Source organism: Salvelinus alpinus, chromosome 10, assembly GCF_045679555.1.
Source record: "Salvelinus alpinus chromosome 10, SLU_Salpinus.1, whole genome shotgun sequence".
Taxonomy (NCBI): domain Eukaryota; kingdom Metazoa; phylum Chordata; class Actinopteri; order Salmoniformes; family Salmonidae; genus Salvelinus; species Salvelinus alpinus.
Window position 1 is genome coordinate 65,236,946 of NC_092095.1, and position 26,376 is coordinate 65,263,321.

General features: G+C 47.0%; 1 protein-coding gene across 1 annotated transcript in view; it reads right to left on the bottom strand.

Annotated features, from left to right (window-relative positions):
• The window catches only part of LOC139532648 (receptor tyrosine-protein kinase erbB-4-like), a 686,205-nt gene that overhangs the window by 124,650 nt on the left and 535,179 nt on the right, over positions 1-26,376 (bottom strand). The window contains exons 12-15 of the mRNA XM_071330551.1: positions 23,527-23,726; positions 20,859-20,991; positions 6,028-6,121; positions 3,699-3,853 (exon numbers count right to left, since the gene is read on the bottom strand). Coding sequence (XP_071186652.1) covers positions 3,699-3,853; positions 6,028-6,121; positions 20,859-20,991; positions 23,527-23,726 — 582 coding nt within the window. The remainder of the gene's footprint in view (positions 1-3,698; positions 3,854-6,027; positions 6,122-20,858; positions 20,992-23,526; positions 23,727-26,376) is intronic.

Here is a 26,376-nt window from a genome sequence, read left to right on the forward strand (position 1 = left end):
GCTTGGCACCTACAGTGCCTTGCAAAAGTATTCACCCCCCTTGGCGTTTTTCCTATTTTGTTGCATTACAACCTGTAATTTAAATTGATTTTTATTTGGATTTCACATAATGGACATACACAAAATAGTGTATGTACACAATGGACATACACAAAATCCAAATTGGTGAAGTGAAATGAAAAAAATAACTTGTTTCAAAAAATATATAAAAAGTGGTGCGTGCATATGTATTCACCCCCTTTGCAATGATGCCCCTAAATAAGATCTGGTGCAACCAATTACCTTCAGAAGTCACAAAATTAGTTAAATAAAGTCTACCTGTGTGGATTCTAAGTGTCACATGATCTGTCACATGATCTCAGGATATATACACCTGCTCTGAAAGGCCCCAGAGTCTGCAACGCCACTAATCAAGTGGCACCAGCAAGCAAGCGGCACCATGAAGACCAATGAGCTCTCCAAACAGGTTAGGGACAAAGTTGTGGGGAAGTATAGATTAGGGTTGGATTATAAAAAAATATCAGAAACTTTGAACATTCCACTGGGCACCATTAAATCCATTATTAAAGAATGGAAAGGATATGGCACCACAACAAACCTGCCAAGAGAGGGCCGCCCACCAAAACTAATGGACCAGGCAAGGAGGGCTATAATCAGAGAGGCAACAAAGAGACCAAAGATAACCCCGAAGGAGCTGCAAAGCTCCGTAATGGAGATTGGAGTATATGTCCATATTACCACTTTAAGCCGTACACCCCACAGAGCTGGGCTTTACGGAAGAGTGGCCAGAAAAAAAGCCATTGCTTAAAGAAAAAAAATTGCAAACATGTTTGGTGTTCGCCAAAAGGCATGTGCGAGACTCCCCAAACAGATGGAAGAAGGTACTCTGGTCAGATGAGACTAAAATTGAGATTTTTGGCCACCAAGGAAAATGCTATGTCTGTGGCAAACCCAACACCTCCCATCACCCCGAGAACACCATCCTGTGGGGTTGTTTTTCATCAGCAGGGACTGGGAAACTGGTCAGAATTGAAGGAATGATGGATGGAGCTAAATATAGGGAAATTCTTGAGGGAAACCTGTTTCAGTCGTCCAGAGATTTGAGATTGGGACGGAGGTTCACCTTCCAGCAGGACAATGACCCTAAGCATACTGCTCAAGCAACACGTGGGTGATTTAAGGGGAAGCATTTAAATGTCTTGGAATGGCCTAGTCAAAGTCCAGACCTCAATCCAAATGAGAATCTGTGGTATAACTTAAAGATTGCTGTACACCAGCGGAACCCATCCAACTTGAATGAGCTGGAGCAGTTTTGCCTTGAAGAATGTGAAAAATCCCAGTGGCTAGATGTGCCAAGCTTATAGAGACATACCCCAAGAGACTTGCAGCTGTAATTGCTACAAAAGGTTCCTCTACAAAGTATTAACGTTGGGGGGGTGAATAGTTATGCATGCTCAAGTTTTCAGTTGTCTTGTCTTATTTCTCGTTTGTTTCACAATGAAAAATAGTTTGCACCTTCAAAGTGCACCTTCAAAGTAGGCATGTTGTGTAAATCAAATGACACAAACCCTAAAAAAAAATCAATTTTAATTCCAGGTTGTAAGGCAACGAAATAGAAAAAATACCAAGTGGGGTGAATACTTTCGCAAGCCACTGTACTACCATACCCCCATTCAAAGGCACTTAAAACGTATGTATTTTACCCTCAGACTGGCACACAATCAATGTCTCTATTGTCTTGAAAACAAATCCTTCTTTAACCTGTCTCCTCACCTTCATCTACACTGATTGAAGAGATTTAACAAGTGACATCAATAAGGGATCATAGCTTTCACCTGGATTCACCTGGTCAGTCTATGCCATGGAAAGAGCAGGTGTTCTTAATGTTTTGTATACTCAGTGTATATATCAATGACTTGGTGAGGGCAGAAGAACAGCCTGCAGCACCTGCCCTCAATCTACTACAATCTGATGTCAAACGTCTACCGTTGGCTGATGATCTGGTGCTTCTGTCCCCAACCAAGGAGGGCCTACAACAGCACCTAGATATTCTGCACAGTGTCTGTTAGACCGGGGTCCTGACAGTGTTACTAAAAAGGTCCAGTCGCCAGGCGCACAAATACAAATTCCATCTAGACACCGTTACCCTAGAGCACACAAAAAAATATACATACCTCGGCCTAAACATCAGCGCCACAAGTAACTTCCACAAAGCTGTGAACGATCTGAGAGACAAGGCAAGAAGGGCATTCTATGCCATCAAAAGGAACATACAATTTGACATCCCAATGAGGATCTGGCAAAAAACACTTGAATCAGTTATAGAACCTCACCAACCAAGAATTGACAAAATGGGACAAACACCAACTTGTGACTCTGCATGCAGAATTGTGAAAAAATATCCTCTGTGTATAACGTAAAATACCAAATAATGCATGCAGAGAAGAATTACAACGATACCCGCTAATGATCAAAATCCTGAAAAGAGACGTTAAATTCTACAACCACCTAAAAGGAAGCGATTCCAAAACCTTCCATAACAACGCCATCACCTACAGAGAAATGAGGCTAAAGAAGAGTCCCTTAAAAAAACAGAGCAAACTAGAATGCTATTTGGCCCTAAACATAGAGTACACAGTGGCAGAATACCTTACCACTGTGACTGACCCAAACTTAAGGAAAGCTTTGACTTTGTACAGACTCAGTGAGCATAGCCTTGCTATTGAGAGAGGCCGCCGTAGGCAGATCTTGCTCTCAAGAGAAGACAGGCTATGTGCACACTGCCCACAAAATGAGGTGGAAACTGAGCTGCATTCCTAACCTCCTGCCCAATGTGTGACCGTATTAGAGACACATATTTCCCTCAGATTACACAGACCAAAGAATTTGAAAACAAATCACAAATCCAGGTCACAAATCCAAATCCAATAACTCCCATATCTATTGGGTGAAATTCCACAGTGTGCCTTCACAGCAGCAAGATTTGTGACCTGTTGCCACAAGAAAAGGGCAACCAGTGAAGAACAAACACCATTGTAAATACAACCCATATTTATGTTTATTTATTTTCCCTTTTTTACTTTAACTATTTTGACATTGTTACAATACTGTATGCAGACATAATGACATTTGTAATGTCTTTATTCTTTTGAAAGTTTTGTGTAATGTTTACTGTTCTTTTCTGATTGTTCATTTCACTTTTGTTTATTATCAACTTCACTTGCTTTGGCAATGTTAACATGTTTCCCATGCCAATAAAGCCCTTTGAATTGAATTGAGAGAGCAGGAGAGAGAGAGAGAGAGAGAGAGAGAGAGAGAGAGAGAGAGATCATCTGTCCATCTCTTGATCCTCCGTCCTAAGCCTCCTCCTCTCTATCTATCTATCTATCTATCTATCTATCTATCTATCTATCTATCTATCTATCTATCTATCTATCTATCTATCTATCTATCTATCTATCTATCTATCTATCTATCTATCTATCTATCTATCTATCTATCTATCTATCTATCTATCTATCTATCTATCTATCTCTCTCTCTCTCTCTCTCTCTCTCTCTCTCTCTCTCTCTCTCTCTCTCTCTCTCTCTCTCTCTCTCTCTCTCTCTCTCTCTCTCTCTCTCTCTCTCTCTCTCTCTCTCTCTCTCTCTCTCTCTCTCTCTCTCTCTCTCTCTCTCTCTCTCTCTCTTTTCTCGTACCCTTGGGTGCAGTTGGCGTGGCAGTGGTGACACTCGTTGTTGGCCTCGGCATATTTGAAGATGAAGCTGTTGGTGCCTTGGAGGCCGTCGGGGCACTTTTCCACACAGTTGGGCCCGTCTTTGAAGTGAAGACAGGTCACACATTGATCTGGGCCCTGAGAGGTAGAGGGAGAGAGATGGAAGAGGAGGAAGAGGAGGAGAAGAAGGAGAATGAAGAGGAGAAGGAAGAGGAGAGGGGGGAGGAAGTACACTATCTCCCTGCCGAGCTGTGTCTATGTATTGTGTCTCTCTGACTGTGTGTGTGTGTGTGTGTGTGTGTGTGTGTGTGTGTGTGTGTGTGTGTGTGTGTGTGTGTGTGTGTGTGTGTGTGTGTGTGTGTGTGTGTGTGTGTGTGTGTGTGTGTGTGTGTGTGTGTGTGTGTGTGCATTCATGCATCTGATGATTGACACCTGTGTTATTTACTTCTGAGCTGTGACTGGACTGCAGGAGACACTGCAAGACACGGTGAAACACTGCGTATCACCGTCAGAGAGACTATTTTCCTCCACTCCTCCCTGTCCTCCCCCGGGGGTTCTTTACACAAGTATCACATTCCACAAATAGGGCTTTAACAGGGGCCTGTAAAACAGGGGCTCCATGACAGCTGGATATATCATGAGCCCTAAACCATGGAGAGTTATACACCACTGTCCATACGCCACATATAAAACAAGATTAGAGTCCTCCTACGTGGCAGGGGAGATGATGTAAATCAACCTTGGGTTGTTATAGATCCAGGTGGAGAGAGAGGGACGTGGGGGGTTTCAAGGGCTTTCAACCGGGTGGCATTTTAAAGGGAAATTCTAGCATTTAGAAGAGGGCAGGTGGGAATGGATGAGGGACTTCTGGTGCGTTCGCTGTGGAAGGTTAGAGGCTGTCAAAAACACATATCCTTCTGGAATGCGTTTTACCTTCGTAGCTGACGTGGTACTTTATTTATCTCCATAAAACCAGATTTGTGGCGTTCAGGAACATCTCCCCTGATCAGTACGCATAACAGTTGGTTACGTTGTGTAGTCAGGAAAAACTCAGTGGCCTAACAGTACAGTACACTGTAACTACTAAAAGTCAAACTCTCCAGACAGGATGTGACATCAACAAGGGGTCTGTTCTGGAGGCAGCTCTGCAGATTGATCCCAATCTGGCACAGCCACAAAGTCATAAAATCTGATTTTAAACCTAAACTTAACCATAACCGTACTGCTAACCCTAATGCCTAACCCTAACCTTAACCCTAACCTTAACCCTAACCCTAACCCTAACCCTAACCCTAACCATAACCTTACTGCTAACCCTAATGCCTAACCCTAACCTTAACCCTAACCTTAACCCTAACCATAACCTTACTGCTAACCCTAATGCCTAACCCTAACCTTAACCCTAACCTTAACCCTAACCCTAACCTTAACCCTAACCCTAACCTTACTGCTAACCCTAATGCCTAACCTTAACCCTAACCCTAACCTTAACCCTAACCCTAACCTTAACCCTAACCTTAACCCTAACCATAACCTTACTGCTAACCCTAATGCCTAACCTTAACCCTAACCCTAACCTTAACCTTAACCCTGACCTTAACCCTAACCATAACCCTAACCATAACCTTACTCCTAACCCTAATGCCTAACCTTAACCCTAACCCTAACCCTAACCATAACCCTAACCATAACCCTAACCATAACCCTAACCATAACCTTACTGCTAACCCTAATGCCTAACCCTAACCATAACCTTACTGCTAACCCGAATGCCTAACCCTAACCATAACCTTACTGCTAACCCGAATGCCTAACCCTAACCATAACCTTACTGCTAACCCTAATGCCTAACCCTAACCATAACCTTACTGCTAACCCTAATGCCTAACCCTAACCATAACCTTACTGCTAACCCTAATGCCTAACCCTAACCTTACTGCTAACCCTAATGCCTAACCCTAACCATAACCTTACTGCTAACCCTAATGCCTAACCCTAACCTTACTGCTAACCCTAATGCCTAACCCTAACCATAACCTTACTGCTAACCCTAATGCCTAACCATAACCTTACTGCTAACCCTAATGCCTAACCCTAACCATAACCTTAAATTGAGACCAAGAAGCTTTTCATACATTTTTACAATAGAGCCAATTTTGACTTTGCAGCTGGCCTATCTAAGGGGAAATGGCTCAGTTCTGCCTCCAGGACAAGATCCATGACAATAAACGTCAACCTGCACCCAAAGAACACAAAGGTTCAGGGCTAGGTGGAACACCGATGACAGTTGCCGTGGTGATCATTCTACTTACCGTTCCGAGGCAGGTCATGGTCTTGTCCTGAGACTTCTCACACTGGCTGTCACACTCCAGACATACTGAACCATTGGTAAACTCACGCTCATCTCTAAAGAGGAGAGAGAGAGAGAGAGAGAGAGAGAGAGAGAGAGAGAGATAGAGAGAGAGAGAGAGAGAGAGAGAGAGAGAGAGAGAGAGAGAGAGAAAACAGGCTTAGCAGAGTCAATAATTATGTCTAATATAGTAACAGGCTTAGAAGAGTCAATATGTCTAATATAGTAACAGGCTTAGCAGAGTCAATATGTCTGATATAGTAACAGGCTTAGCGGAGTCAATATGTCTGATATAGTAACAGGCTTAGCAGAGTAAATATGTCTGATATAGTAACAGGCTTAGCAGAGTCAATATGTCTGATATAGTAACAGGCTTAGCAGAGTCAATATGTCTGATATAGTAACAGGCTTAGCGGAGTCAATAATTATGTCTGATATAGTAACAGGCTTAGCAGAGTCATTATATCTGATATAGTAACAGGCTTAGCAGCCTCAATATGTCTGATATTATAACAGGCTTAGCAGAGTCAATATGTCTGATATAGTAACAGGCTTAGCAGAGTCAATATGTCTGATATAGTAACAGGCTTAGCAGAGTCAATATGTCTGATATAGTAACAGGCTTAGCAGAGTCAATATGTTTGATAAAGTAACAGGCTTAGCAGAGTCAATATGTCTGATATAGTAACAGGCTTAGCGGAGTCAATATGTCTGATATAGTAACAGGCTTAGCAGAGTCAATATGTCTGAAATAGTAACAGGCTTAGCGGAGTCAATATGTCTGATATAGTAACAGGCTTAGTGGAGTCAATATGTCTGATATAGTAACAGGCTTAGCGGAGTCAATATGTCTGATATAGTAACAGGCTTAGCGGAGTCGATATGTCTGATATAGTAACAGGCTTAGCGGAGTCAATATGTCTGATATAGTAACAGGCTTAGCAGAGTCAATATGTCTGATATAGTAACAGGCTTAGCAGAGTCAATATGTCTGATATAGTAACAGGCTTAGCAGAGTCAATATGTCTGATATAGTAACAGGCTTAGTAGAGTCAATATGTCTGATATAGTAACAGGCTTAGCAGAGTCAATATGTCTGTTATAGTAACAGGCGTAGCAGAGTCAATATGTCTGATATAGTAGCAGGCTTAGCAGAGTCAATATGTCTGATATAGTAACAGGCTTAGCAGAGTCAATATGTCTGATATAGTAACCGGAGTAGCAGAGTCAATATGTCTGATATAGTAACAGGCTTAGCAGAGTCAATATGTCTGATATAGTAACAGGCTTAGCAGAGTCAATATGTCTGATATAGTAACAGGCTTAGCAGAGTCAATATGTCTGATACAGTAACAGGCTTAGCAGAGTCAATATGTCTGATATAGTAACAGGCTTAGCAGAGTCAATATGTCTGAAATAGTAACAGGCTTAGCAGAGTCAATATGTCTAATATAGTAACAGGCTTAGCAGAGTCAATATGTCTGATATAGTAGCAGGCTTAGTAGAGTCAATATGTCTGAAATAGTAACAGGCTTAGCAGAGTCAATATGTCTGATATAGTAACAGGCTTAGCAGAGTCAATATGTCTAATATAGTAACAGGCTTAGCAGAGTCAATATGTCTAATATAGTAACAGGCTTAGCAGAGTCAATATGTCTGATATAGTAGCAGGCTTAGTAGAGTCAATATGTCTGATATAGTAACAGGCTTAGCAGAGTCAATATGTCTGAAATAGTAACAGGCTTAGCAGAGTCAATATGTCTGATATAGTAACAGGCTTAGCAGAGTCAGTCAATATGTCTGATATAGTAACAGGCTTAGTAGAGTCAATATGTCTGATATAGTAACAGGCTTAGCAGAGTCAATATGTCTGATATAGTAACAGGCTTAGCAGAGTCAGTCAATATGTCTGATATAGTAACAGGCTTAGCAGAGTCAGTCAATATGTCTGATATTATAACAGGCTTAGCAGAGTCAATATGTCTGATATAGTAACATGCTTAGCAGAGTCAATAATTATATCTGATATAGTAACAGGCTTAGCAGAGTCAATAATTATGTCTGATATAGTAACAGGCTTAGCAGAGTCAATATGTCTGATATAACAGGCTTAGCAGAGTCAGTCAATATGTCTGATATAGTAACAGGCTTAGTAGAGTCAATATGTCTGATATAGTAACAGGCTTAGCAGAGTCAGTCAATATGTCTGATATTATAACAGGCTTAGCAGAGTCAGTCAATATGTCTGATATTATAACAGGCTTAGCAGAGTCAATATGTCTGATATAGTAACAGGCTTAGCAGAGTCAATAATTATGTCTGATATAGTAACAGGCTTAGCAGAGTCAATAATTATGTCTGATATAGTAACAGGCTTAGCAGAGTCAATATGTCTGATATAGTAGCAGGCTTAGCAGAGTCAATAATTATGTCTGATATAGTAACAGGCTTAGTAGAGTCAATATGTCTGAAATAGTAACAGGCTTAGCAGAGTCAATATGTCTGATATAGTAACAGGCTTAGCAGAGTCAATATGTCTGATATAGTAACAGGCTTAGCAGAGTCAATATGTCTGATACAGTAACAGGCTTAGTAGAGTCAATATGTCTGATATAGTCTGATATAGTAACAGGCTTAGCAGAGAAGAGGGGAGCAGGGGAGGAGGGGAAAGAAGGGGAGAAGGGGAAGATAGGAGAGAAGGAGATAGGAGGGGAGGAGAGGAGAGGAGTGGAGAAGAAGAAAGGAGGGGAGGGGGGAAGAGAGGGGAGAAGGAGGAGATGAGGGCAGGAGAGGAGAGGAGGAGAAGGGATATCGACACCCCGCTGTTTGTGTCCACATCAGCACCACCATCAGATAATGCTTTGAAGGATGGTGTCGGTGAATATGGGGCTGGCTGTCAATAGGCTGGCTGTCGATAGTATACTTTTCAGATGTGAGAGATTGTCGATCCTACTGGGACCAAGACTCAGCAGAGTGGAGGGATACAGTACAGTACACAAACAGGTAGGCCCTACTTTCTCTCAGCAAGGAAATGCTGGGCCTATGGAAGCAGTTCGATGGGTTCAGGTTATGTTGTAACTGTCTTGCAGTTGGGGAAATGGTTTATCATGGCTCTATAATGCTACTCAACTGCTCAATTCTAAATCGACCCTAGCCCACTCCTGTATATCTGAGAAGATTGGATAGATACTGTATAAGCATTATGGGTAATTGCTTCACATTGCCTTCTGATTGGCTAGGTGGTGGAAACGTCCAATCTAGTCTCCTCTAGAGATCTACAGAGGGGACTAGGGAGTAGTAGGCTAGAGGTTGATTTGGAATTCAGCATGCGTGATATTGTAGAGAATCCTGTATATCATTAGAGGGGATGTGATGGGTTGGAGAAAGGGTCAGATATGATGAGGAATCATGGCTCTGTCTCAGTCCCAAATGACACCCTATTCCCTATACAGATCCCTATGGGCCCTGGTCTGAAATAGTGCACTATATAGGGGATAGGGTGTCATTTGAGACACATAGGGTATCTATTCTACGCCCTGTTCCAATCATCAGATCAAGCATCAGTCCAGGTAAATAGCCAGTACATATAAAAATAGCATGTTCAATTGGACAGGGAGCAGCGTGCCACCACACCAAAGGGCAGTGTGGCAGTAGTCCACCCTTCTCCATCCTCCCTCCACCTTTCACCCTCCGCCCTCCTCCCTCTCCACCTCTCCCTCCTCCCTCTTGCCGCCCTCCACCCTCCTCCCTCTCCACTCCTCCCTCCTCCCTCCACCCTCCACCCTCCTCCCTCCTCCATCCAACCACCTTCCGCCCTCCATCCAACCACCCTCCTCCCTCCTCCATCCAACCACCCTCCTCCCTCCTCCATCCAACCACCTTCCTCCCTCCTCCTTCCACCCTCCCACCACCCTCCTCCATCCAAACACCCTCCTCCCTCCTCCATCCAACCACCTTCCTCCCTCCGCCCTCCGCCCTCCACCCTCCTCCCTCTCCACTCCTCCCTCCTCCCTCCACCCTCCTCCCTCTCTCCGCCCTCCACCCTCCTCCCTCCACCCTCCTCCCTCTCTCCGCCCTCCTCCCTCCTCCATCCAATCACCTTCCTCCCTCCCTCCCTCCCTCCACCCTCCTCCCTCCACCCTCCCACCACCCTCCTCCATCCAACCCCCCTCCACCCTCTTCCTTCCTCCCTCCCTCCCTCCCTCCCACCTCCACCTTCACCTCTCCGCCCTCCACCCTCCTCCCTCCACCCTCCCACCACCCTCCACCATCCAACCACCCTCCACCCTCTTTCCTTCCTCCCTCCCTCCCACCTCCACCTTCACCTCTCCACCCTCCTCTCCTCCATTTCATTCTCCTCTTTTTTAAACTAAATTAGATTTTTTTTCTCAGGAAGCAGTGTCCAGAGGAATCCTTTTGAAAAGGCTGGGTGGTGGAAGAAGACTGTCTTTTGTTCAGAGAAAAATGGAGGAGAATCACGGAAGACAAAGGAAGGTACCACATCGGTTGTTCCCCGCTGAATTGAATGTTCCTTTCCATTCATTCCCGTTGGTTCCTTCTCGTTGGCTTTCCTTGTGCGTTGCAGTTGGTTGGGGCGTGTATGCCAAACGCACACCACGGTCTTCAGGGAGGAGGGGCTGATGGGGATTAGCAGCATTTTAGCAGGAATTTGGAAGGACTGAGGCTCGTTCAGGTCGAGTGGTGCCTGCGCCAGAGGCGAACCTGACGCCACACGGCCAACTCACGAGAACAACTTTTTTAATTAAACACTTTCAAGGTTTTCTAATCCTCCTCCCTCCGTTCCCCCGCGGCCACGAGAACACACAATTTTTTCTTTCTGTCTCCTCGTTCTTTTATTCGCTGGCCTTTCAGTGTGAGAATTAACTTGACTCTCATTTAGAAAGGCACAGAGATGGAGAGTTAAAGAGACCTAGTTTTAAAAACCAGAAGCCAATCAGTTTGACTACAGTTTTGGCCAAAAGTTTTGAGAATGACACAAATATTAATTTTCACAAAGTCTGCTGCCTCAGTTTGTATGATGGCAATTTGCATATACTCCAGAATGTTATGAAGAGTGATCAGATGAATTGCAATTAATTGCAAAGTCCCTCTTTGCCATGCAAATGAACTGAATCCCCCAAAAACATTTCCACTGCATTTCAGCCCTGCCACAAAAGGACCAGCACACATCATGTCAGTGATTCTCTCGTCAACACAGGTGTGAGTGTTGACGAGGACAAGGCTGGAGATCACTCTGTCATGCTGATTGAGTTCGAAAAACAGACTGGAAGCTTCAAAAGGAGGGTGGTGCTTGGAATCATTGTTCTTCCTCTGTCAACCATGGTTACCTGCAAGGAAATACGTTCCGTCATCATTGCTTTGCACAAAAAGGGCTTCACAGGCAAGGATATTGCTGCCAGTAAGATTGCACCTAAATCAACCATTTATCGGATCATCAAGAATTTCAAGGAGAACTGTTCAATTGTTGTGAAGAAGGCTTCAGGGGGCCCAAGAAAGTCCAGCAAACGCCAGGACCATCTCCTAAAGTTGATTCAGCTGTGGGATCGGGGCACCACCAGTACAGAGCTTGCTCAGGAATGGCAGCAGGCAGGTGTGAGTGCATCTGCACGCACAGTGAGGCAAAGACTTTTGGAGGATGGCCTGGTGTCAAGAAGGGCAGCAAAGAAGCCACTTCTCTCCAGGAAAAACATCAGGAAAGACTGATATTCTGCAAAAGGTACAGGGATTGGACTGCTGAGGACTGGGGTAAAGTAATTTTCTCTGATGAATCCCCTTTCCGATTGTTTGGGGCATCCGGAAAAAATATTGTCTGGAGAAGACAAGGTGAGCGCTACCATCAGTCCTGTGTCATGCCAACAGTAAAGCATCCTGAGACCATTCATCTCCAAGCATTGATTACGCAAGAATGGGCTGCCATCAGTCAGGATGTGGCCCAGAAGTTAATTAACAGCATGCCAGGGCGAATTGCAATGGTCTTGAAAAAAAAGGGTCAACACTACAAATATTGACTCTTTGCATCAACTACCCGTAATTGTCAATAAAAGCCTTTGACACTTATGAAATGCTTGTAATTATACTTCAGTATTCCATAGTAACATCTGACAAAAATATCTAAAGACACTGAAGCAGCAAATTTTGTGTAAATAAATATTTGTGTCATTCTCAAAACTTTTGGCCACGACTGCATATAGCCATTAGCTATAGGAGGGCTATAGGATGGCTACAGGAGGGCTATAGGAGGCTATAGGAGAGTTATAGGAGGGCTACAGGAGGAGTACAGGAGGCTATAGGAGGCTGTAGGAAGGCTACGGGGCTATAGGAGGCTATAGGAGGGCTACAGGAGGCTACAGGAGGGTTATAGGAGGGCTACAGGAGGAGTACAGGAGGCTATAGGAGGCTGTAGGAAGGCTACAGGGCTATAGGAGGCTACAGGAGGGTTATAGGAAGGCTATAGGAGGGCTACAGGAGGCTATAGGAGGGATACAGGAAGCTAGAGGAGGGTTATAGGAGGGCTATAGGAGGTTTACAGGAGGGCTATAGGAGGCTATAGGAGGGCTACAGGAGGCTATAGGAGGCAATAGGAGGGCTACAGGACGCTATAGGAGGCTACAGGAGGCTAAATAAGGGCTATGGGAGGGTTACAGGAGGGATACAGGAGGTTTACAGGAGGCTATAGGAGGCTATAGGAGGGCTACAGGACGCTATAGGAGGCTACAGGAGGCTAAATAAGGGCTATAGGAGGGCTACAGGAGGGCTACATGAGGGTTACAGGAGGCTATAGGAGGGCTATAGGAGGCTATAGGAGGGCTATAGGAGGGCTATAGGAGGGTTATATGAGGCTATAGGAGGGCTATAGGCGGCTATAGGAGGGCTATAGGAGGCTATAGGAGGGCTACAGGAGGCTATAGGAGGCTATAGGAGGGCTATAGGAGGCTATAGGAGGGCTACAGGAAGCTATAGGAGGGCTATAGGAGGCTATAGGAGGGCTACAGGAGGCTATAGGAGGGCTATAGGAGGCTATAGGAGGGCTATAGGAGGCTATAGGAGGCTATAGGAAGGCTATATGAGGGCTACAGGAAGCTATAGGAGGGCTATAGAAGGCTATAGGAGGGCTACAGGAGGCTATAGGAGGGCTATAGGAGGCTATAGGAGGCTATATGAGGGCTATAGGAGGGCTATAGGAGGCTATAGGAGGCTATAGGAAGGCTATAGGAGGGTTACAGGGGGCTATAGGAGGCTATAGGAGGGCTATAGGAGGCTATAGGACGGCTATAGGCGGCTATAGGAGGGCTATAGGAGGCTATAGGAGGGCTATAGGAGGGCTATAGGAGGCTATAGGAGGCTATAGGAGGGATATAGGAGGGCTATAGGAAGGATATAGGAGGCTATAGGAGGGCTATAGGAGGCTATAGGAGGGCTAGAGGAGGGTATAGGAAGGCTATATGAGGCTATAGGAGGGCTATAGGAGGGCTACAGGAGGCTATAGGAGGGCTACAGGAAGCTATAGGAGGGCTATAGAAGGCTATAGGAGGTCTATAGAAGGCTATAGGAGGGCTACAGGAGGCTATAGGAGGGCTATAGGAGGCTATAGGAAGGCTATAGGAGGGCTATAGAAGGCTATAGGAGGGCTACAGGAGGCTATAGGAGGGCTATAGGATGCTATAGGAGGTTATAGGAGGGCTATAGGAGGGCTATAGGAGGCTATAGGAGGCTATAGGAAGGCTATAGGAGGGCTATAGGAGGCTATAGGAGGCTATAGGAAGGCTATAGGAGGGCTACAGGAAGCTATAGGAGGGCTATAGAAGGCTATAGGAGGGCTACAGGAGGCTATAGGAGGGCTATAGGAGGCTATAGGAGGGCTATAGGAGGGATATAGGAAGGATATAGGAGGCTATAGGAGGGCTATAGGAGGCTATAGGAGGGCTAGAGGAGGGTATGGGAAGGCTATATGAGGCTATAGGAGGGCTATAGGAGGGCTACAGGAGGCTATATGGGGCTATATGGGGCTATAGGAGGGCTATAGGAGGCTACAGGAAGGCTATATGAGGCTATAGGAGGGCTATAGGAGGGCTATAGGAAGGCTATCTGAGGCTATAGGAGGGCTATAGGAGGGCTACAGGAGGTTTACAGGAGGCTATAGGATGCTATATGAGGTCTATAGGAGGCTATAGGAGGGCTATAGGAGGCTTTAGGAGGGCTACAGGAGGTTTACAGGAGGCTATAGGAGGCTATATGAGGTCTATAGGAGGCTATAGGAGGGCTATAGGAGGGCTACAGGAGGCTATAGGAGGGCTATAGGAGGGCTACAGGAAGCTATAGGAGGGCTATAGAAGGCTATAGGAGGGCTACAGGAGGCTATAGGAGGGCTATAGGAGGCTATAGGAAGGCTATAGGAGGGCTACAGGAAGCTATAGGAGGGCTATAGAAGGCTATAGGAGGGCTACAGGAGGCTATAGGAGGGCTATAGGATGCTATAGGAGGTTATAGGAGGGCTATAGGAGGCTATAGGAGGCTATAGGAAGGCTATAGGAGGGCTACAGGAAGCTATAGGAGGGCTATAGAAGGCTATAGGAGGGCTACAGGAGGCTATAGGAGGGCTATAGGAGGCTATAGGAGGGCTATAGGAGGGATATAGGAAGGATATAGGAGGCTATAGGAGGGCTATAGGAGGCTATAGGAGGGCTAGAGGAGGGTATGGGAAGGCTATATGAGGCTATAGGAGGGCTATAGGAGGGCTACAGGAGGCTATAGGAGGGCTATATGGGGCTATATGGGGCTATAGGAGGGCTATAGGAGGCTACAGGAAGGCTATATGAGGCTATAGGAGGGCTATAGGAGGGCTATAGGAAGGCTATCTGAGGCTATAGGAGGGCTATAGGAGGGCTACAGGAGGTTTACAGGAGGCTATAGGAGGCTATATGAGGTCTATAGGAGGCTATAGGAGGGCTATAGGAGGCTGTAGGAGGGCTACAGGAGGTTTACAGGAGGCTATAGGAGGCTATATGAGGTCTATAGGAGGCTATAGGAGGGCTATAGGAGGGCTATAGGAGGGCTATAGGAGGCTTTAGGAGGCTGTAGGAGGGCTACAGGAGGTTTACAGGAGGCTATAGGAGGCTATATGAGGTCTATAGGAGGCTATAGGAGGGCTATAGGAGGGCTATAGGAAGGATATAGGAGGCTATAGGAGGGCTATAGGAGGCTTTAGGAGGGCTATAGAAGGCTATAGGAGGGCTACAGGAGGCTATAGGAGGGCTATAGGAGGGCTATAGGAGGCTATAGGAGGGCTATAGGAGGGCTATAGGAGGCTATAGGAGGGCTATAGGAGGCTATAGGAGGGCTACAGGAAGCTATAGGAGGGCTATAGAAGGCTATAGGAGGGCTATAGGAGGCTATAGGAGGGCTATAGGAGGCTATAGGAGGGCTATAGGAGGCTATAGGCGGCTATAGGAGGGCTATAGGAGGGCTATAGGAGGGCTACAGGAGGGCTATAGGAAGGCTACAGGAGGGCTATAGGAAGGCTATAGGAGGCTATAGGAAGGCTATAGGAGGGCTATAGGAGGCTATAGGAGGCTATAGGCGGCTATAGGAGGGCTATAGGAGGGCTATAGGAAGGCTATAGGAGGGCTATAGGAGGCTACAGGAGGCTATAGGAGGGCTATAGGAGGGCTACAGGAAGCTATAGGAGGGCTATAGAAGGCTATAGGAGGGCTACAGGAGGCTATAGGAGGGCTATAGGAGGCTATAGGAAGGCTATAGGAGGGCTACAGGAAGCTATAGGAGGGCTATAGGAGGGCTATAGGAGGGCTACAGGAGGCTATAGGAGGGCTATAGGAGGCTATAGGAGGGCTATAGGAGGGATATAGGAAGGATATAGGAGGCTATAGGAGGGCTATAGGAGGGCTATAGGAGGCTATAGGAGGCTATAGGAGGGCTATAGGAGGCTATTGGAGGGCTATAGGAGGGCTATAGGAGGGCTATAGGAGGGCTATAGGAGGGCTATAGGAGGGCTACAGGAGGGCTATAGGAAGGCTATAGGAGGCTATAGGAAGGCTATAGGAGGGCTATAGGAGGCTATAGGAGGCTACAGGAGGCTATAGGCGGCTATAGGAGGGCTATAGGAGGGCTACAGGATGCTATAGGAGGGCTATAGGAGGGCTATAGGAGGGCTATAAGAGGCTATAGGAGGCTATAGGAGGGCTATAGGAGGCTATAGGAGGGCTATATGAGGCTATAGGAAGGCTACAGGAGGCTATAGGAGGGCTACATGGGGCTATAGTAGGGCTATAGGAGGCTACAGGAGGCTATAGGAGGGCTATAGGAGGCTACAGGAAGGCTATATGAGGCTGTAGGAGGGCTATAGGAGGGCTATAGGAAGGCTATCTGAGGCTATAGGAGGGTATAGGAGGCTATAGGAGGATATAGGAGGGCTACAGGAGGTTTACAGGAGGCTATAGGAGGGCTACAGGAAGCTATAGGAGGGCTATAGAAGGCTATAGGAGGGCTACAGGAGGCTATAGGAGGGCTATAGGAGGCTATAGGAGGGCTATAGGAGGGATATAGGAAGGATATAGAAGGCTATAGGAGGGCTACAGGAGGCTATAGGAGGGCTATAGGAGGCTATAGGAGGGCTATAGGAGGGATATAGGAGGGCTATAGGAGGGCTATAGGAGGGCTATAGGAGGCTTTAGGAGGCTGTAGGAGGGCTACAGGAGGGCTACAGGAGGCTATAGGAGGCTATATGAGGTCTATAGGAGGCTATAGGAGGGCTATAGGAGGGCTATAGGAGGGCTATAGGAAGGATATAGGAGGCTATAGGAGGGCTATAGGAGGCTATAGGAGGGCTATAGAAGGCTATAGGAGGGCTACAGGAGGCTATAGGAGGGCTATAGGAGGGCTATAGGAGGCTATAGGAGGGCTATAGGAGGGCTATAGGAGGCTATAGGAGGGCTACAGGAAGCTATAGGAGGGCTATAGAAGGCTATAGGAGGGCTACAGGAGGCTATAGGAGGGCTATAGGAGGGCTATAGGAGGCTATAGGAGGGCTACAGGAAGCTATAGGAGGGCTATAGAAGGCTATAGGAGGGCTATAGGAGGCTATAGGAGGGCTATAGGAGGCTATAGGAGGGCTATAGGAGGGCTATAGGAGGGCTATAGGAGGGCTACAGGAGGGCTATAGGAAGGCTATAGGAGGCTATAGGAAGGCTATAGGAGGGCTATAGGAGGCTATAGGAGGCTACAGGAGGCTATAGGCGGCTATAGGAGGGCTATAGGAGGGCTACAGGATGCTATAGGAGGGCTATAGGAGGGCTATAGGAGGGCTATAAGAGGCTATAGGAGGCTATAGGAGGGCTATAGGAGGCTATAGGAGGGCTATAGGAGGCTATAGGAAGGCTACAGGAGGCTATAGGAGGGCTACATGGGGCTATAGTAGGGCTATAGGAGGCTACAGGAAGGCTATATGAGGGCTATAGGAGGGCTATAGGAAGGATATAGGAGGCTATAGGAGGGCTATAGGAGGCTATAGGAGGGCTATAGAAGGCTATAGGAGGGCTACAGGAGGCTATAGGAGGGCTATAGGAGGGCTATAGGAGGCTATAGGAGGGCTATAGGAGGGCTATAGGAGGCTATAGGAGGGCTACAGGAAGCTATAGGAGGGCTATAGAAGGCTATAGGAGGGCTACAGGAGGCTATAGGAGGGCTATAGGAGGGCTATAGGAGGCTATAGGAGGGCTACAGGAAGCTATAGGAGGGCTATAGAAGGCTATAGGAGGGCTATAGGAGGCTATAGGAGGGCTATAGGAGGCTATAGGAGGGCTATAGGAGGGCTATAGGAGGGCTATAGGAGGGCTACAGGAGGGCTATAGGAAGGCTATAGGAGGCTATAGGAAGGCTATAGGAGGGCTATAGGAGGCTATAGGAGGCTACAGGAGGCTATAGGCGGCTATAGGAGGGCTATAGGAGGGCTACAGGATGCTATAGGAGGGCTATAGGAGGGCTATAGGAGGGCTATAAGAGGCTATAGGAGGCTATAGGAGGGCTATAGGAGGCTATAGGAGGGCTATAGGAGGCTATAGGAAGGCTACAGGAGGCTATAGGAGGGCTACATGGGGCTATAGTAGGGCTATAGGAGGCTACAGGAAGGCTATATGAGGCTGTAGGAGGGCTATAGGAGGGCTATAGGAAGGCTATCTGAGGCTATAGGAGGGTATAGGAGGCTATAGGAGGATATAGGAGGGCTACAGGAGGTTTACAGGAGGCTATAGGAGGCTATATGAGGGCTATTGGAGGCTATAGGAGGGCTGTAGGAGGGCTATAGGAGGGCTATAGGAGGGCTACATGGGGCTATAGTAGGGCTATAGGAGGCTACATGAGGCTATAGGAGGGCTATAGGAGGGCTATAGGAAGGATATAGGAGGCTATAGGAGGGCTATAGGAGGCTATAGGAGGGCTATAGGAGGCTATAGGATGCTATAGGAGGGCTATAGGAGGCTATAGGAGGGCTATAGGAGGGCTAAGGAGGATTACAGGAGGCTACAGGAGGCTATAGGAGGACTACAGGAAGGCTATATGAGGCTATAGGAGGGCTATAGGAGGCTATAGGAAGGCCAGATTGGCAGGGTTTGCATTTTGCATGTGAGCTCAATGAAGAGCAGCTAAAGCATTGGGAGGACAACACATACTGTTGAACACAGGTCTAGTGCATGTCTGCAGTGCTCTGTCTACGAGGTAAGCCGATCGATCAAGATGTCATGTACCACCTCCTGCCTGCTGCCTCCTGCCTCTCCACGTGATCACAGCTCGGTTCTCACAGAGGACGTCATTATCCAGCTGCTCTTTACCCCCCTCCTCCTCTTCATCTTCTTCAAAGTCTCAGCTGTGAGCTGTTTTTCCTGCGACTTCAAACCCCTCCCACATACAGCACACTGAGAGGAGAACTGGGCATGATGGAGAAACACAGACACTGGTTCCCTCTGTGAGGACAGCCTAACCTGACTCCAGACCCTGGTTCCCCCTGTGAGGACAGCCTAACCTGACTCCAGACCCTGGTTCCCCCTGTGAGGACAGCCTAACCTGACTCCAGACCCTGGTTCCCCCTGTGAGGACAGCCTAACCTGACTCCAGACCCTGGTTCCCCCTGTGAGGACAGCCTAACCTGACTCCAGACCCTGGTTCCCCCTGTGAGGACAGCCTAACCTGACTCCAGACCCTGGTTCCCTCTGTGAGGACAGGCTAACCTGATTCCAGACCCTGGTTCCCCCTGTGAGGACAGGCTAACCTGACACCAGACCCTGATTCCCCCTGTGAGGACAGCCTAACCTGACTCCAGACCCTGGTTCCCCCTGTGAGGACAGGCTAACCTGACACCAGACCCTGGTTCCCCCTGTGAGGACAGCCTAACCTGACACCAGACCCTGATTCCCCCTGTGAGGACAGGCTAACCTGACACCAGACCCTGGTTCCCCCTGTGAGGACAGGCTAACCTGACACCAGACCCTGGTTCCCCCTGTGAGGACAGCCTAACCTGACTCCAGACCCGGATTCCCCCTGTGGGGACAGGCTAACCTGACACCAAACCCTGGTTCCCCCTGTGAGGACAGGCTAACCTGACTCCAGACCCCGATTCCCCCTGTGAGGAAAGCCTAACCTGACACCAGACCCTGGTTCCCCCTGTGAGGAAAGCCTAACCTGACACCAGACCCTGGTTCCCCCTGTGAGGACAGGCTAACCTGACACCAGACCCTGGTTCCCCCTGTGAGGAAAACCTGACACCAGACCCTGGTTCCCCCTGTGAGGACAGGCTAACCTGACTCCAGACCCTGGTTCCCCCTGTGAGGACAGCCTAACCTGACACCAGATCCTGGTTCCCCCTGTGAGGACAGGCTAACCTGACACCAGACCCTGGTTCCCCCTGTGAGGACAGGCTAACCTGACACCAGACCCTGATTCCCCCTGTGAGGACAGGCTAACCTGACACCAGACCCTGGTTCCCCCTGTGAGGACAGCCTAACCTGACTCCAGACCCTGGTTCCCCCTGTGAGGACAGCCTAACCTGACTCCAGACCCTGATTCCCCCTGTGAGGACAGGCTAACCTGACTCCAGACCCTGATTCCCCCGGTGGGGACAGCCTAACCTGACTCCAGACCCTGGTTCCCCCTGTGAGGACAGCCTAACCTGACACCAGACCCTGGTTCCCCCTGTGAGGACAGGCTAACCTGACTCCAGACCCTGGTTCCCCCTGTGAGGACAGCCTAACCTGACTCCAGACCCTGGTTCCCCCTGTGAGGACAGCCTAACCTGACTCCAGACCCTGATTCCCCCTGTGAGGACAGGCTAACCTGACTCCAGACCCTGATTCCCCCGGTGGGGACAGGCTAACCTGACACCAGATCCTGGTTCCCCCTGTGAGGACAGCCTAACCTGACTCCAGACCCTGGTTCCCCCTGTGAGGACAGCCTAACCTGCCACCGCAAGAGTCACGTTTGTTTATTCACCCAGAACAAGCTAATTGTATTGTAATTCAGGGCATTTTCATTATTTCCACCCAGTCAGGATATGGTGAGGAAGAGAGGAAGACTACGAAGAAGTATTCCTTGTTGTAATCACAGATCTTTTAAGTGTCCAGAATGGAAATATCTACCTACAATTATTTGAATGAAACCCAACATACATTCAATACTGTTATGTCTTACATCTCTCCATTCATTGGTCAATATCGCCCCAGCAGCACTGGTCAGGTCCTGTCATTCTGAGGATGTGATTGGTCAACTCACCCGTCATAGAGGTTGCAGGACGGCACACAGGAACGTCCTCGACTAAAGTAACGACAGGAGAGGCACTGGTCAGGCCCTGGACCCCAGCAACCATCTTCAGAACACAGCCGGTCACACACCATCCTCTGTTGGGCTGTGGAGCACACACACATATGAACACACACACCATCCTCTGTTGGGCTGTGGAGCACGCACACATATGAACACACACACAGATGAGCCCGAGAACACACACAAGTGCAAACAAATGAACAAACACGCACGCGTTTTTGCACGTGCGCACACACTCACACACATCAGGGACACAGCGATGTTAAGTAGAAAATTACAAAGTTGTTCATGACAGCACAATAAGGTGATGAGGTGGATGTTATATTGGCAATATGTGCTAATGCATGATGAAAGTAGCCTACAGGGTCGGGTGTGTGTGTGTGTTCACCAGTATTTCCCATACCTCTACCATTCTTTCTGCCCAGGCCTGTTACAATACTGTAAAACACTGTTTTAAACTTAAACAGTCAATAGACACTGCATCTGACTACACTCCCTACTGACCTCCACAAGCCCATCCACTTTCCTCATCGACTGCCCCAGTGAGTGACACATTCCCTGGGGTGAGCCGTCTGCCATGTCCCCCTGTCCCCCTGTTCCAATCCACCTCCACAGCTCCCCCTCCATTGTCTGGGCTGGTCGATGGCTGGATGAGAGACTAATGAAGAGGCCTCCTAACAGGGTTATTGATCCCACAGCACACCGCAACACTCATTAACACGCTAATGATATCAACCACCGCTTGGCAGGAAGACTCCACAACACGTCCTCCTCTCTCTTCCTCTTTATCTCTCTCTCTCTCTCTCCCTGTCTCTCTCCCTGTCTCTCTCCCTGTCTCTCCCTCTCTCTCTCTCTCTCTCTCTCTCTCTCTCTCTCTCTCTCTCTCTCTCTCTCTCTCTCTCTCTCTCTCTCTCTCACATCTCCCTTCCTTCCTTCTCTCTCTCTCTCTCTCATCCCCATCTCTCTCCTTCTCTCTCTCTCTCTCTCTCTCCCTCTCACACCTTCCTTCCTTCCTTCCTTCCTTCCTTCCTTCCTTCCTTCCTTCCTTCCTTCCTTCCTTCCCTCCCTCTCCCTCTCTCTCTCTCTCTCTCTCTCTCTCTCTCTCTCTCTCTCTCTCTCTCTCTCTCTCTCTCTCTCTCTCACCTCCCTCCCTCCCTCCCTCCCTCCCTCCCTCCCTCCCTCCCTCCCTCTCTCTCTCGCTCTCGCTCTCTCTCTCTCTCTCTCTCTCTCTCTCTCTCTCTCTCTCTCTCTCTCTCTCTCTCTCTCTCTCTCTCTCTCTCTCATCCCCATCTCTCTCTCATCCCCATCTCTCTCTCATCCCCATCTCTCTCTCCTTCTCTCTCTCTCCCTCTCTCTTCCTCATGCCTCCCGCCCTCTCCCTCCCTATCTCTCTCTCTCTCTCTCTTTTCTCTCTCTCATTGTCTGTCTTGTATCAGTGTGACATGTGTGTTGTTCACTCCCAGCCCCATCTCACAGGACCAATGTGTTTATCTGAGGATGCTCTCCATAGACCAAGCATGGAGCCTTGTGGATACTAGCCTTTTGGAGCCCTGATGGAGCCCTGATGGAGCTGGCTCTTGTTCTGGAACCACACAAAGTAAATATCGCATAGGATCAAACTCTCTATGTGCTTGAATCAAAACAAGAGGTCTGAGTAATACAATCCCCTGACATGAATGCATGGAGTCCCTCTACAGAAAATCACATAACCTGTCATTTTCTCCAACACCTTACAACTCAGTAAGTTCTATCCCAGTAAGCTCTTTGTTCAGCAGAGAGCTGAATCAGGGGTTTAGTGTCTGTAGGGAGCGGGGACCCTAGAACGTAATGACACCATTGTGTTGAAAACTTGTGACTGTGTGGACTTAGTGCATGTGTACATACCTGAATAAGTCTGCTCCTGCATCTCTGTGCATGTGTACATACCTGAATACGTCTGCTCCTGCATCTCTGTGCATGTGTACATACCTGAATAAGTCTGCTCCTGCATCTCTGTGCATGTGTACATACCTGAATAAGTCTGCTCCTGCATCTCTGTGCATGTGTACATACCTGAATAAGTCTGCTCCTGCATCTCTGTGCATGTGTACATACCTGAATAAGTCTGCTCCTTCATCTCTGTGCATGTGTACATACCTGAATAAGTCTGCTCCTGCATCTCTGTGCATGTGTACATACCTGAATAGGTCTGCTCCTGCATCTCTGTGCATGTGTACATACCTGAATAAGTCTGCTCCTTCATCTCTGTGCATGTGTACATACCTGAATAAGTCTTCTCCTGCATCTCTGTGCATGTGTACATACCTGAATAAGTCTGCTCCTGCATCTCTGTGCATGTGTACATACCTGAATAAGTCTGCTCCTGCATCTCTGTGCATGTGTACATACCTGCATAAGTCTGCTCCTGCATCTCTGTGCATGTGTACATACTTGAATAAGTCTGCTCCTGCATCTCTGTGCATGTGTACATACCTGAATAAGTCTGCTCCTGCATCTCTGTGCATGTGTACATACCTGAATAAGTCTGCTTCTGCATCTCTGTGCATGTGTGTCTGTGCAATCAACAACAGGTGTGTGTGCATACCAACGCATGTGTGACCAAATGTGTGTCACTCACTGCACTCGCTGGGGGCGCGGTTGTTGCGGATGAGCGCCTTCTGGTTGCTGGTGCGGAACAGGCTGGTCCAGTTGACGGTGTTGTAGAAGCACAAGCGGCTGTTGTTGGTGATGTACACGTTGCCCGCACTGATCTCATCCAGAGACTGGAACTGGAGAGAGGAGATCCAACGCTGCTTCAGGATCAGCAGAGAGATCCCACTGCGTGAGTGAGAGAGAGGGAGAGAGAGAGAGAGAGAGAGAGGGAGAGAGAGAGAGAAAGAAAGCTCTTTGTTTAACCATTCATGTTGTTAAAGAAAATATTTATAGAACATAGATTAGCATCAATAGAAGAAAAAGCATCATTAAAAGAGATAAAGGAGGAGAGAGAGAGAGAGAGAGAGAGAGAGAGAGAGAGAGAGAGAGAGAGAGAGAGAGAGAGAGAGAGAGAGAGAGAGAGAGAGAGAGAGAGAGAGAGAGAGAGAGAGAGAGAGAGAGAGAGAGAGAGAGAGAGAGAGAGAGAGAGAGAGAGAGAGAGAGAGAGAGAGAGAGAGAAAGCTCTTTGTTTAACCATTCATGTTGTTAAAGAAAATATTTATAGAACATAGATTAGCATCAATAGAAGAAAAGGCATCATTAAAAGAGATAAAGGAGGAGAGAGAGAGAGAGAGAGATTGAAAATTGAATTGAATTGAGAGAGAGAGAGAGAGAGAGAGAGAGAGAGATTGAAAATTGAATTGAATTGAGAGAGAGAGAGAGAGAGAGAGAGAGAGAGAGAAGGAGCAATGGCTCCTCTTGCAGCCAAATATGTATTTGCCTGCCATAGCCTGAGGGACACTGAATAATAACATCTGCATAGTAAGCAGTAACTTACTTATTATGACTGTTATTGTTATTACTGTTATTGTTATTAATATTATTATTGTTGTTTATCATTCCAAATAGTAGTGGTATGGGTGGTAAAGGTAATGATAGCAGTTTAGTGATGGTGGTGGTGGTAGTAGTGGTAATGATGATAGTAGTTGTAGTACCGATGTAATGGTGAAGATGACCGTTATTTAGTTATAAGTTAGTTATAGTTTCATTTTTTTACATTTTTTATATTTATTACATTACATTCGACTATTGACTGTTACCATTTTATTGTTACTATTTTTATATTTAATTGTGTTTTATTATTTACTGCCATTCTATATTATTATTTGGCATTGTTTATAATTTTATTACAATGTATATTGTATACATTGTTGCTTTGGCAATATTGACACAATGTTTTTCATGCCAATAAAGCAGCTTGAATTTGAATTTGAGAGAGAGAGAGGGAGAGAGAGAGAGAGAGAAAGAGAAAAAGAGAGGTGAAGACTGAGAGAGAGCGAGAGAGAGAGAGAGAGAGAGAGAGAGAGAGAGAGAGAGAGAGAGAGAGAGAGAGAGAGAGAGAGAGAGAGAGAGAGAGAGTGAGACAGAGACAGAGAGAGAGAGAGAGAGAGAGAGATAGAAGAATCAGAAGAAGATGATGAAAGCTGAGGGTCACCATGGAATGAAAGGGAAATGAAGGAGAGAGTAGGCGGAGGGTTCAGCATTCAGCTCTAGACAGTTGACTCTATCACATGTGATGGTGCTGAGTTTGACAGTCCTCCTCCATGTACTACCAACTAATACATCATTTAGAAAACAAGACACTGCAACTCCTTTGACTCCTTTGACTCTGCGCCTCCCCTTGGATCTCGCTACGATCAGCTAATGTAAAACAGTTATCAAAACAACATATTCATCAAAGGGTTGCTAGGAGCATCAAAGGGCCCCTTTGGAACCCGGCTGTTATGGGGCCCTTAGAAGAACATAACCCGGCTGATCATTAGTGCAGAGAACTTTACAACACAGAGAGAGAAGAACCAGAAGGAGTGAGGAGAGTGTGAGAGAGAGAGACTGATAGAGCGAGAGAGAGGAGAGAGAGAAACAGGGAGAGAGAGACGGGGAGAGAGAGAGACGGGGAGAGAGAGAACGAGAGAGAGCGGAAAGAGAGAGAGAGAGAGAGAGCGAGGTATGGGGTCCACTCACCAACCAAGAATTCACAAAATTGGACAAACACCAAATTGAGACGCTGCATACAGAATTCTGCTAAAAGTATCCTCTGTGTACGATGTAAAACACAAAATAATGTATCATCAAATGATCAAAATCCAGAAAAGAGCCATTCAATTCTACAACCAGTAAAAGGAGGCGATTCCCAAACCTTCCATAACAAAGCCATCACCTACAGAGAGATGAACCTGGAGAAGAGTCCCCTAAGCAAGCGGGTCCTGGGGCTCTGTTCACAAACACAAACAAACCCCACAGAACCCCAGGACAGCACCACAATTAGACCTAACCAAATCATGAGAAAACAAAAAGGTAATTACTTGACATATTGGAAAGAATTAACAAAGAAACAGAGCAAACTAGAATTCTATTTGGCCCTAAACAGAGAGTACACAGTGGCAGAATACCTGACCACTGTGACTGACCCAAAATTAAGGAAAGCTTTGACTATGTACAGACTCAGTGAGCATAGCCTTGCTATTGAGAGAGGCCACCGTAGGCAGACCTGGCTCTCAAGAGAAGACAGGCTATGTGCACACTGCCCACAAAATTAGGTGGAAACTGAGCTGCACTTCCTAACCTCCTGCCCAATGTATGACCATATTAGAGAGACATTTTTCCCTCAGATTACACAGATCCACAAAGAATAGAAAACAAATCCAATTTTGATAAATTCTCATATCTACTGGGTGAAATACCACAGTGTGCCATCACAGGAGCAGGATATGTGACCTGTTACCACAAGAAAAGGGCAACCAGTGAAGGACAAACACCATTGTAAATACAACCCATA